This window comes from Electrophorus electricus, chromosome 23 (genome assembly GCF_013358815.1).
Source record: "Electrophorus electricus isolate fEleEle1 chromosome 23, fEleEle1.pri, whole genome shotgun sequence".
NCBI classification, from domain to species: domain Eukaryota; kingdom Metazoa; phylum Chordata; class Actinopteri; order Gymnotiformes; family Gymnotidae; genus Electrophorus; species Electrophorus electricus.
Genome location: NC_049557.1, coordinates 4,736,525 through 4,748,403, shown reverse-complemented (window position 1 = coordinate 4,748,403; position 11,879 = coordinate 4,736,525). Strand labels below are relative to the sequence as shown.

At 41.8% G+C, this 11,879-nt stretch overlaps 2 protein-coding genes and 6 non-coding genes across 16 annotated transcripts in view; all 8 read right to left on the bottom strand.

Annotated features, from left to right (window-relative positions):
- Positions 1-145: 145 nt before the first annotated feature.
- tor3a (torsin family 3, member A) lies at positions 146-6,708 on the bottom strand. 4 transcript variants are annotated; one of them, XM_035521895.1, is made up of 16 exons: positions 6,671-6,708; positions 6,034-6,077; positions 5,777-5,810; positions 5,568-5,592; positions 5,322-5,369; positions 5,130-5,152; positions 4,841-4,940; positions 4,675-4,692; positions 4,446-4,497; positions 4,218-4,266; positions 3,396-4,030; positions 3,034-3,156; positions 2,599-2,864; positions 2,057-2,232; positions 1,550-1,674; positions 146-1,335 (listed from the first exon to the last, which is right to left on the bottom strand). In XM_035521895.1, exons 11-16 carry the CDS (start codon positions 3,598-3,600, stop codon positions 1,088-1,090), a joined length of 1,143 nt encoding a protein of 380 aa, XP_035377788.1. In that variant the 5' UTR covers positions 3,601-4,030; positions 4,218-4,266; positions 4,446-4,497; positions 4,675-4,692; positions 4,841-4,940; positions 5,130-5,152; positions 5,322-5,369; positions 5,568-5,592; positions 5,777-5,810; positions 6,034-6,077; positions 6,671-6,708; the 3' UTR covers positions 146-1,087. The 4 variants fall into 4 exon arrangements, with proteins under 4 accessions (XP_035377788.1, XP_035377787.1, XP_035377789.1 ...); XM_035521894.1 differs by having other exon boundaries at positions 4,893-4,940; XM_035521896.1 differs by having other exon boundaries at positions 4,893-4,940; positions 5,329-5,369.
- LOC113581125 lies at positions 4,102-4,175 on the bottom strand. The gene has a single exon (XR_003411036.2). It is a non-coding gene; the product is annotated as a small nucleolar RNA SNORD47 (small nucleolar RNA).
- Positions 4,346-4,410, bottom strand: LOC113581128. Its single transcript, XR_003411039.2, has one exon. It is a non-coding gene; the product is annotated as a small nucleolar RNA SNORD78 (small nucleolar RNA).
- Positions 5,005-5,089, bottom strand: LOC113581127. The gene has a single exon (XR_003411038.1). It is a non-coding gene; the product is annotated as a small nucleolar RNA snR60/Z15/Z230/Z193/J17 (small nucleolar RNA).
- Positions 5,445-5,524, bottom strand: LOC113581123. Its single transcript, XR_003411034.1, has one exon. It is a non-coding gene; the product is annotated as a small nucleolar RNA SNORD79 (small nucleolar RNA).
- LOC113581124 lies at positions 5,884-5,950 on the bottom strand. Its single transcript, XR_003411035.1, has one exon. It is a non-coding gene; the product is annotated as a small nucleolar RNA SNORD75 (small nucleolar RNA).
- Positions 6,191-6,270, bottom strand: LOC113581126. Its single transcript, XR_003411037.2, has one exon. It is a non-coding gene; the product is annotated as a small nucleolar RNA SNORD74 (small nucleolar RNA).
- Positions 6,709-6,970: 262 nt separating the features above from the next.
- Positions 6,971-11,879, bottom strand: part of osbpl9 (oxysterol binding protein-like 9) — a 28,507-nt gene continuing 23,598 nt past the window's right edge. For all 6 annotated transcript variants that reach the window (XM_027016011.2, XM_027016013.2, XM_027016012.2 and 3 more), the window contains 9 exons: positions 10,862-11,039; positions 10,687-10,771; positions 10,261-10,371; positions 10,080-10,143; positions 9,841-9,981; positions 9,625-9,703; positions 9,386-9,477; positions 8,905-9,040; positions 6,971-8,578 (listed from right to left, as the gene is read on the bottom strand). In XM_027016011.2, coding sequence (XP_026871812.2) covers positions 8,504-8,578; positions 8,905-9,040; positions 9,386-9,477; positions 9,625-9,703; positions 9,841-9,981; positions 10,080-10,143; positions 10,261-10,371; positions 10,687-10,771; positions 10,862-11,039 — 961 coding nt within the window. In that variant the 3' untranslated portion in view covers positions 6,971-8,503. The remainder of the gene's footprint in view (positions 8,579-8,904; positions 9,041-9,385; positions 9,478-9,624; positions 9,704-9,840; positions 9,982-10,079; positions 10,144-10,260; positions 10,372-10,686; positions 10,772-10,861; positions 11,040-11,879) is intronic.

Here is an 11,879-nt window from a genome sequence, read left to right as displayed (position 1 = left end):
TGCTATTGTCAAACTCGGATATGTAAGTAAAATACTTTCATCAGCATTCTTCATAGGACTTTAAATGACCTGGCCCAAACCTTATAGAAGTGGAAATTCTGTTTTTAGATAGTCACATTTATATACTGAAGGAAAAAAAAAAATATATATATATATATATTTATTTACCACCTCCCTGTTTACATAACACCAGATAGGGGAATGTAGACTAAAGCATTGAAAGATTAAATTCTGTACCTTTCTTCGTAGAATTAGGAAAGTCAGTCACAAAGAAATTAATCAAGTTAACGCCTCTACCGAGTTATATTGAGCTGCACTGGGTGTAACAGTTAGGACTGAATTCTTAACAAAAGGGTTAGCAGTCTCATTGTTGACTGATTTGGAAACCTACAGAAAATAATATTGACACAAAAATCTAAAAAGTAAAGTGAATGTTTAAAACCTTACATATATAGAAAAAGCATATTAAATTAATGAGAACTTCTCAAACATACAACATTAATAAAATTATTGTAGGAAACCAACATTCAAACAAAATTAGATTTGAACACAATGCTAACCGTGTCTTGGCCAAATTTCAAAACAGGCCAATTTACTTTCATCTACAACATTTAAGTTACATATCTTTTGACTCCTACATATTTCACCCAATAATGACAATGAAAACACTAGCATGAAGTTTCCCAATGTTCTACAATTAGAAGTTAACGCAGCTAAGTCACAATGATAATGCATATACAACAAAAGAATAAACACACCTTTCCAAGACACTGCATAGATCCTGCTCTCTATTTTTCTGCAATCTTAATAAATGTTGGTCAATCATGTTATTATTCCAACTAATATCTGCACCTTAATCTGTTTTATTCCTTCTTACACAACATACACGTCACAACTTTAAAGATGTGCAATGTGAAGAGCAAAAAATTAAGCAGGTAAACGTTTTATTTTCTGCTCTGAAAGAGTCATTACAAGACGCGATCAAGGTCATACGACATGTTCACTGAGTAAGAGCAGGCGAAGATCCCGGTTCCTTCTTAATATATTTTTGCTTTCAAGTAGGCAGGGGGTTGTGACCATTATTGCATTAAGGTAAAAAGAAACTGATCCGCTGAGGGATAGATTTGCAACCCTGAGCAGAGAAGAGTTTTTCTTCTTTTGGTACATAGAGCATGGCTTTGGCCACCTCATCCAGGGTGGCCTCATCTGGCTCCACACCACGAGCAGCATATGCGTTGCGAGCGCACAGTCTGACGTGACGATACTCCAGTGGCAAAAATGGCACAAAGAAGTCAATGAGATGCCCAGACATGAGCTCACTCTGAGCAAATCCCCCTACAGTCAGAGAGAGAGTGTGTATATGGGGGGGGGGAATTAAGATATTCATAACAATCGTGACTACTGTTAAGGCTTAAGAAGCCCTGTTTTTAATAATAGAAATCACATCAAGTAACAAACTTTTTAATCAGGTTTAAAAACAGTGCAATTAAAAATAATTTGTATTTTACTAATTCTCTCATTTGTGTTTATTAAGTAGGAGAGTAGATACCTTCGGCTTCCATGGATTCTGCTCGCAGTCGATGTTCCAGATCTTCCATACCGATATCCTCTCGGTTCTGTCCCGAATGCCAGAAGTCCAGTGCAACCTCATTGATAGCAGTGCCAGCTATATTACTATACAAACACATTAAAGATATTAGGCAGACATGTGTACACCGTTTTTTAGGCCTCCTCTGGTCTCAATCACTGCCATCATACTAACCAATGGCTATGTAAGAAAGAACAGAGCTTCAGAGGTTATCCTCTCAGGTTTTACTACCTGCCACCATATCTGCCGTTAAACTGCATACTACTTAGCTATTAAGTCATCACTGAGATAATTTTAGTAACACTGATATCAATAGTATGATACCATTAATAGAAATAGCCCCTAGCCATTGAATTTCTCTGCCAAACATATCGGAGGATGCAGCATAAGCTACATGTTCTATCAGCGCTTCCCAATTCAGTATTGCTGGAATGTGAATTAAAGACGTTGGGTGAAGGTTACACCAACCTGAGGAACAGGAATATGGCCCTCCTGTAGCTGACCCCATCCACATGATCATAGTGATCCAGATAGGGCTTGATCGCATCTATGAGACCGGGGTGCAACTTCTCTGCTTCATCAAAGATAAACAGTGTCTGCGGGCAGCGCAGAACCATGTCCCTGATGGCCTCTTTCAGCTGGCCCTAAAACACACACAAGTAAAGTGTGACTAGGAGATCTGATTCTGCAACGTGTGTCAGGAAAGGGTTTGTTTTAGGAAGCCTAATTCATATATACTATAATGTGTAAGCAAAATAAGAAACAATAAAGTAAATAATGAAAACATGAATCAAGTCAAGCATGTCTTCAAAATAAATAGCATATTTAATGATCTATTTAGGGAGATCTCATCTACTGCCAGACTGTTCCAGAACTACTTAAGACCCCCCAACACACTGCCAACTTGGCTATGAAAAATGTAAGTAACAAATCAATAATCATTTGTAAAGACAGGAAAGGAACAGATGTTCAGACCATAGTGATTATGACAGAGCGTCCATGCCACTCACTTTGTACACGTCCACTAGTCGTGTGTGGGGGAAGTGGAATGGGGCAATGAACAAGCGTACACACTCGCTCTTCATTCCGTCCCGGAAAAGGTTGTCCGCCACCATCCTGGCCACAAAGTTTTTACCCGTGCCGGACCAACCGTGGAAGGAGAGGGTCAGTGGTTTGTTGGTGTCTGGGTTATTAATAAAGCCTTGAAGAGCTTTCAGAACCACAGACTGAGCCAGGTGCTGCCCATGAAGTTTAAGCTGTAGATCTCTCTCCAGTCCTAATTATGCACGTGCACACAGACACACACATGGAAAAAAGAGCAAAATAAAAGCTTCAACTTCATGAAAAAGACTAACCCAGATCCAAAAAGCACAGTGCTGCCACACTGAAAGAACTGCGGGTGTTTCACAGGCACCAGCATCAAAGGAAATACTTATTGATCATACCGGTGACGTTGTTAGTAATTCTGCAGTCGCCTGATTCACAGCATTGTCCAAGGCTGCAGTACCAGGCCGTCGCCATGCCAACGTAGTCTTGAGGGAACCAGGACCAAATATCGCCCGTAGGCACTGCAGAGTGCAACACATGTCGTTTCGGTGAAGGACAACACTTCTGAATAATACTTTACAGTTGATTATTCTACACACAACGAATAAATGAACCATTCAACTCCAGCTAGCGAGCCCTTATAGCCCAACAAGCGTAAAGACGCGCACTCTGCGTATTAGCCAGTTAGCACGCCAGAAACACCATAACCAATACCGTGAAGCAAAAAACCCCCCAAAAACGTTCATATTACCACTACCACCTTGCTGGGTCGCGTCGTCCTGGTTCGGTTGACAGTCCCCTTCCCACACATGGCAATAGAGATAGTTGAAGTAGTATGTCGACACATTGGAGATGTGGTCAAAGCGGAAGAGATGAGCCTTAACCGAGACGGCCGAAAGCGTGGACAAAATTAAGACAAGCATGAGGAGCGACACGCACGAGGACCGTCTACTGGAACCACGCATGACCCATGAGACGTCTTTATAGTAGCCATTCAGCCTACTCCGCTAGATCCATTTTGCGCTTTAAAGTACGTAAAGACGCACAATCAATATTTACCCTGGCTAGGAATTTAACTGACGTCACATCCGCTAGTCACAACTAGGAAGTCCGGCCGCTTCACGCGACGCTAGCCACTAGTCCACGATTATCGGTTTGGGAAAACTCGAACCGTAGCACGGACCTAAACCCTTTCAGAAAGAATTCTGGATTCTGGTCATGTACCCACCACCCCAGTAAGACACACACTTGTACTTTAGCCGTGTTTAATTGCATATTTATTTTTAAGTCACACATGAGCCAGAGACAAGCAACTAGCAAGAGCACTGATCAGTTAACACAGGAAGTCTTTAGGTCCAGTCGATAGGTGGTAGCTTGGATTCCAGTACCCCGATCCTGGTGGGGGGGGGGTAGGAAAGAGTCAGTAAAGTCCACATAGCCAGACCATGAACATTCTTGCCCAAAACAACCTCAGAGATAAATGGAACGGTAAAGGGTATAATCAGATGACTCATTTGGCAGAATCTCTTCATCACAGGTTTCAAGTGGGTCCAGTCACCCACACCTTCAGCTACCAACTCACCTGCTCATGTCCAGTGCAGCAGAGGCTGGAGTCCCTTCTGACTAGCAGTCTGCAGCCAATGACAAGTTACAAAGTTAAAGTACAGGAAAAAAAGAAGCAACAATTTCACCAAATGTGGTCAACTTGGGTTACTCAGTAAGGAACCGTCTACATTAAAGCATTCAGGTCAGACATTTGTAAAACATCACTGAACCCCAGATGAAGGCTAGCATTTTTGCCTAAACCTACCTCGGACATCCAACAACCTTGTCCAAGCACTTGTTAACCTTGATGGCCTCACCTGTCAGAGTGCAGATACCCGTTAGAATAGAAAACAAGGGCTATGAAGAATGATCACTCAAGTGACCAACTCAGACAGAGCTAATATCCAAACTCCATGGGCAAAGTCAGACATTCAAGTCATCATAGTGTTCCGAGATGAATGAACATCAGCTGCATTACACATCCACATACTTACCCAAGTGTTGGCAGATCCCTAGAAAAGAAATCAAGCAATTAGAAAAAAGGCATCACTTCTGGCATGCAGTATTTGCGTACATCACAACCTAGATCAGCCAATAAACAAGTTTCCTCAAAAAGATCAGAGACCTGATTCAAAAGTCATCACTCTAGATTGGACTCACTTGCCAGATAATTTCAGCACATCCCCAGAGGTAACAATTCAGAGCTTCATACCTATAGCAATGGCATCCAAACAAGGGTCCAGCTCATGTCATCTTCATGCTGAAAGAGGGAAATTTAAGTTTTAGACAGCTACAATGGACAGCAGCAACATGCATAACGTGGGAGGATGCATCAGCTAGGAGCGAAAGACAATGCGCATGGTTCTACATGGAATTTCTGCTGAACTATGCAGTCATCATTTGCATCTTCAAAAGATATCAAACTGAAAGGTTAGACCTTTAAACTCACCTTCACTGAGGTTCAAAGACAGCCTGCAAAAAAAAACAAGCAAGTTTAGAGTCATACAAACTATCAATGTATTCCAGGAGACATGGCTATTTCTTGCTGATGCATCATCCTTGTGCTACATGGAGATTCTGCTGAACCATGCAGGCATGTGCATAATATCCCAGTTTAATACAACCGAGAAGGAATCGTTACCCTTCACCCATTGTCATCCTGCCACACATGGATTGGAGTTAAGGTCCCCTAGAGCAAGGAGAGAGAACAACATTACACACTTAGTTCAGTTTCTTTTCAAAGGCTAATCTTGTATACAAATACTACTGTTTCAGTACAAAGATGTCTTTCAGGTTAATTCAGAGAGATTCCCATTGTGTTAAGAACAATCATCATAAACAGTAGCTGGTTTATAAACAGTATTCAGGCAAACTCCTGAAAGCGTACCTGCTTTCTTGAATGAAGAGTCATCCTGAGGGAAGCAAGGAATAGAGAAACTTTACTTCAGGATATTAAGAGTTCGAACATCCAAGCAAATAACTGTGCCTCAGATGGAATACTTGGTGGATGCAATTTCATCAGTCTTGGATCAAGAGTAGCAAATAACGTCATCACAGGGCACAATAAAATTCACAAGTTTTGAGATTTGGACCTACCTCACAGTACACTACACAGCCGCTTCAGACTGGACTGCAAGCAGATAAATAAACCAAGTTAAAAACATCCCGTTCTGTACGGGATCTAGACAACTAAAACGTCGAAAAGCCTCAGAATAAAGGTCTCAGAAACCAGTTCTGTCCACTACTCTTATTCTTTCCTCATCACAGGCTTTAGAGAGGGCGTAGCTATACGTTTAACGACGTTAGTTATAGCGGGTTGTAAACGCGTTATAAAAAGGTTGGCTTTTACTCACCAGCAACCTTGCCACGTAATTGAACTAAACTCGACGGATTTAACCTGAAAAACAAAACAAAAAAAAAAAGTTTGAGCCGCAAGCACGTTCACCACGTGGGTCAACTAGGTAGCACGGCGCTAACATTAAAACGTTACAGGAAGAGGGCCAGAGGCTCCCACGCAGGTCAGAAACGTTGGCATTCATCACCTTTTCTCAGATGTCCCTACCAACATAGTTTTCTTCATGCGTGCATGGTCCCGTTTTAAATACGCGCCAACAGTAAGCGGGAGAACCAAACTGCTTACTAGCCAACATGCTAGCGTTACTCGGTTGTGTGGCGCACGGCGCCTAGATAACTACCAGATTCATTTTTTAATTAATCAAGTCAGACTGCTAAATGCACTACTGAAGAGCGATCATAAATCCATACGTTATGCGTTATCCTAGGTCACTCGCTTCGTGTTCTTCGAGTGGAAAAGCTGAGTTTATGCGGCCTGAGTCGTGGTTAGGCTAACCTAGATAAACAAGCAAATCGCGTGCGTACATTCATAGAAGTTACAGTCTACAGAAAAACAGATCACGCTTTACGCGATTCGAGAGTGCGTCCCGCAAAACTAAAAACGCAGTAAAGACATCAGCTTGACTAACCACTCACCCAAGACATGGCCACACGATTGAATGAGGACGCGAGAAAGGGCGCAACGAAATTTATACCCTTTGCCGCATTGACTTGTGGGAACTTCCAGACGTCACATCTGCTCACGCTAGATGGCGCGCGTCCTCTACCTTCCTCTGCTAGGTAGTCCACGCACATACGCTGCGGCTGTTTTAAAGGTTAAAGCCTATTTATACAAGAGTAAAAATCCTCTGAAACCAGTTTTAAATTGCCACAGTATTTGGGATAATGAAGGCAATTGAAAAACAGGCACATGGGCAAAAAATATCATAAGACAAGTTGGTCTCGTTGAGATTTAATATTATGCATCAATAAACATGAAAGTCTGGTACAATCAATGGTTATGTCAAGGGGTGGGGATTTTGGTTGGAGTGCTTTTGCAAAGCAACACTGCATGATATTGAAATGTATGTATATGGAAAGGCCTCCATTTCAGATAAATTTACAAATACAATATGAAAAAAAACATGGCTTTGGAGTTTAAAAACTTTTGCCAGTTCTGATGTGATCCCCCGCACCCTCGAGAAAGCCGATATCAGCTTACCTTATTAGCATTTCTGAAAGCACTAATTACTCCTAGACACCAATCTGCCCATGTAATCATCAACATTGCATACAGCGATGCTCTCCCAGAGTCCAAATCTGGATCACTTTAGTTTTATACAGAAAAAGTGAATTATCCTTGTGGAAGTAGAATGAAATGACACTCAATTCTATATGAATGTGAAACTAAAATTATACATTACTTATAAGGCTATTTGGTAACATTTGTTTATTTGGACTAAAATATAAAGGCATGAAGAGAGTGAGAACGAGAGCGAGCGATTATGGGGGTATTTAATAACAGGGTGACCATTAGCTTACAGCTTGGCACACTGTGTACCAAGAGGCATACCTATTCCTAATGGACACTGCGACTTTCACAATAGGTTGATGCGTTGCATTGGACTGAAACTGGACACTCATGCTGCAACCCACAGCCTTCCTTTGGGCTCAACAGCATGTTATTAAATCATATCTTAAAGTTAACAAAAAAGAGGGGGGAAAATCTTCACAGTTGGCACGGACCATCACCATGACAACAAATTTATTTCCTTTAGATGCAAATTGGTCTCGTCAGCAGGTAAGTATGATTTGATGCAAAACCTCTAAAAAAAAAAAAAGAGGATTGGGTTTTTAGGTTTTTTTCTCGGTATGCCAAGTTCCTATTTTCAATCCATTACCATTGCAGAGTTACAGATGGAAAAAAGATAAAAGGAGAATTATATAGTTCTACATATAAATATCTGTAGCTAGCTGTAGGCAAGCATAATTCTCTCATGTCGTGGTTCTACCTGTAAGGCCTTTTGAATGTCAGAAGTTACAGCCTTTAACCCTCAGTCACCTGATTCCCTGAGATACAAAATGCTGTTGTTTTCAGAGCTAGATTGATTAAAACACCATACCCCCCCCAAACCCACCCAGCATAGAGTATGTCTGTTGGAATGACCCATGCAGCCAGAACAAGAGCGTTTGTTTGGGTTGCTAAGGAGTCATTAACTACCTCAGTGTCTTTCTGTGGTGTTTTTTTTTTTTTTTTTTTTTTTTTTTATCTTTCTTAAAGGGGCGGTGGAGAGGTGGAAGTCGTGAAGTTGGCAAGAAAAGAATAATTTGTATTTTATATTTATTCGCATAGAGTTCAGTTCTTATCATTCACTTTGAAAATGCAAAGCTGCATAAATTTCCATTTTAATCAGTCATTCCAAGGCTGTAGATGAAAGGTGAATTGTAAAAGAGTTCTTTCTGCAGACTCTAATTTCAGGAGAGACTGTGCTAATGCCGCAGTGATACCATTCTCTTCAGGAGAGGCTCATCATAAACCCAGCACTCGCCATCCTCATGGAACAGCTGTGAGGAAAACAAATACAAACCAAGCTTGTAACAACAACAACAACAACAACAACAACAACAACGTGGGAAACACTCAAATTTGTTTTCCCACATGATACAATCTGAGCATGGACTGTAAGATCTCTGAGTCCCTTCATACAGAAGGCTATAGCATTTGTGAACATCCAATATGAATGAACACCCAAAAACCTCAAAAAAAGTAATGGTGTAACAGTAGATTGTCTGCGAAAAGGATTCTTTCAAACACAGATTGAAAGAGAATACACTTGTAGTTTGTGCATCTCTGCGTGTGTTTGTAAAAGAGAGAAGCAGCACACACTCACTCTCGTCTCCCACTGAACTTCTCTCTCCTTCCTCTCCCTTGCCTCGGCTCGCTGTTTCTCCTCGAGACGGCGTTTAGCCTCTGTGGCTGCGTCGATGTCCTTTAGCTTCAGGTTCAACGTTACGTCCCGCCACAAGCTAACGGGCAGGACAGAAAGAACACAAAACAAGAGACAAACAAAACAGACTTAAAATTGCTGTCAGGAGTGGCAGCCTGATGAAAAATCCTGCTTCACTTTGTACCACATCTCAGGGAGTCCAAAAAACAAACAAACAAACAAACAAACAAAAAAAACACCTCAATACAACTCACCACCAAAGCTCACTTAAGGAAGAGTCCAACGTGGCCATGCCAACCTGTCCCTCAGGTTAGAATGAGAAAAGGAGTCCTTTTCACAAACTAAATTTGAGGTGTTGCTGATGAACCACGCCAGAGCCTTTGTGAGATCAGGAATAATAATCCAGTCACTGCATGTCACTCACCACCTGGATTCATATTCCAACTGATCTTCCAACTTCCGCACTTTCTTCTTAATAATGCCTATTTTCTTTGTGTCAATAAACACAGAGTTTTCCTGGTATGTAAAAACAAAAACAGAAACACCGTTAAATGAGTCTTTTACAGTATGTCTCTGGTAGTGTTCTATATCAGACAAATCTGTAACAATAATGCAGTCAGCTTCGTAGAATCAGGACATTTAAGGCCTGTCCTTCTGACTTACCCCAGTTGCCCATTTTGCATACATCACTCCATTCCATTCTCCTTCAACGGAGCAAAACGGTTTCTTGTCACTCGGGCCGCTGTAAGAGAAAGGCAGAAGCCGACGCATAAGGGACCACGCGTAGTAAACGTCGTCATCGCTGTGGCAAAACGCCTGAATACGGAGATTCGCAAACTCTTCGGCTACTGCCAAGTCCCACTAACGAAATATACTCACAAAATGTCCGCCGTTATCCTATGTTTCTTGCCGCCATAGAAGGGTTTGGTGTGAAACACAATGTTGGCACTGTAGCCAGTCTTGGAGCATGAAATGGTGCACTCTCCGCCCAGCTCCACCCACGGTACGGTAAGGATCGACCTGTGGGGAGGCCCAACGCATGATGACGATGTCCTGCTGAGAGCCTGAAACATGGGCCATCTCTCAAACTGAAAGGGGCTTGGGGGGGCGGGACTTACCTCCCATAACCATTTGGGAAAGTGAGAATGTAGTGTTCATCATGCTCCAGACAGGACACGCAGCCTGCAGCGGTCCAAAGATGGGCAGAACAAACAGTGGAAGATACATAAATCAGTATATCATTACAGATCATTACAATGCCTGAATGAATGATTTTGAGCACTGACGCTGCGTGCTCACCTTGGCCAATATTGTGTACTCCGATGGACATTCCAAGGAATTTGGATTTAGTCCAGATGTGTGCATTAAACTGGATTTTCTTGCTGATGCACTCAGCATAGAATGCAGATACTGCAAAAGGGATGAGACAAATAAGGATTTCTACAGACTCAAGACACGACAAACAGCTGGTGATCCATCACTACAACGCTATTTAAAGAAAGACATTTATTTTAATATATTTTTTTCATTTAATCGCACGTCCTGTGTTGGTGTACGCTGACAAATCAAGTCTTTTTTGCAGAGTAGAGGACCAGTACAGAGAAAAAGGTGACTACTGTGTGTTCACAGGACTGGGGGTCCCAAAGGCTGATGGTAAGAACTTCCTGTAAAAGTGTGTGAAATGGGTCTTCTGCTTTGGAGAAGGAGAGCACAGGGAGCACTCACTGGGGGGATGGTGAGAAACCTGCTCTGCCACAAATGACACACTGCTCCGGCTACAGTACGGCACTGGACCTTCCGAAACAGGCTCCTGCGCACGCGCACACACACACAGTTATATAAAATTATAAAGCTTTTGCATTGACTACAAAAATATATTTCCCATCACACACACACACACCACAGTAGCAGGCTCCTCGGTTTCTGACGGCAGCTCCCAGTGGCAGAAGAACACCTCTCCCAGGATGGGGTTGTAGGGCTTCTTGGCCACAGATCCTTTCCGGCCAGCGTGAAAGGCTGATAGGTACCACTTCAGCACCTGCACCATGCGGTCCCTGGGCTCCGCGTGCTCCGCGATGCTGAGCGCAGACCAAAGCATTCAAACACAAGTGCACTCAGCAAGAGAATGCAACATCTAAACCAGTCGAACACATGGGCAGTGCAAACACAAGCATGCATTATGATTACATCAAGCAGAAATAAATCAACCATAAGAATAAAAATCGCTTGGAGAAGTTTAGAAAAAACAAATACACTCAGTTTTAATCAAACAAAGCCAGCTTCATCCAAAAGACCCCAGCAAAATGGCTCCAGAACAGACTACATAAGCAAACAACGAAATAAACTGAACTTAACTCCAAAGAGTTTGAAATGTCCAAAAAAGTAACTATTGCTTCTCTGCCTGGTTAAGCAGATGGATGGTACGAAAATAATTTAGCAAATGTACAAACCCCATTTCTGAAAAAGTTGCAATATTTTGTAAAATGCAGTAAAAACAAGAATATCTGGAATGTAAATTCTCTTGAATCTTTATTTAACTGACAAAAGTACAAAGAAATGATTTAAGGTTTCCACTGTAAATATAAACAAATTTGATGCCCGCAACACACTCAAAGGAAGTTGGGACAGTGAAAAAAAATAAGTTTGAAAAGTGTAGAGAATACTAAACCGTTTTGAACCAGAAAGACTATTTTGAAACATTCCACAGGTGTCATGACTGGGTGGTCAGCTAACAAAGGCTCAGTCCTTGCAAGGAAAGCTGGATCATGACTCACCACTTTGTGCCAAACTTCATGAGAATTGTCAAATAGCTCAAAAAGAACATTTCTTAACACAAGTTTTCATAGAATTTAGATCTTTCACCTTCTAGCATGCATAATATTGTGAGAAATTTCAGGGAATCCCAAGAAATCCCACGA

What these genes read in the sequence shown, in the direction of transcription:
- tor3a (XM_035521895.1), bottom strand. Translation starts at nt 3,600, where the DNA reads ATGCGTGGTTCCAGTAGACGGTCCTCGTGCGTGTCGCTCCTCATGCTT. An exon ending in AATTACTAACAACGTCACCG is followed by an intron (nt 2,865 to 3,033) that starts GTATGATCAATA and finishes GTGCATAATTAG; the next exon opens with GACTGGAGAGAGATCTACAG. An exon ending in AGAATCCATGGAAGCCGAAG is followed by an intron (nt 1,336 to 1,549) that starts GTATCTACTCTC and finishes CTCTGACTGTAG; the next exon opens with GGGGATTTGCTCAGAGTGAG.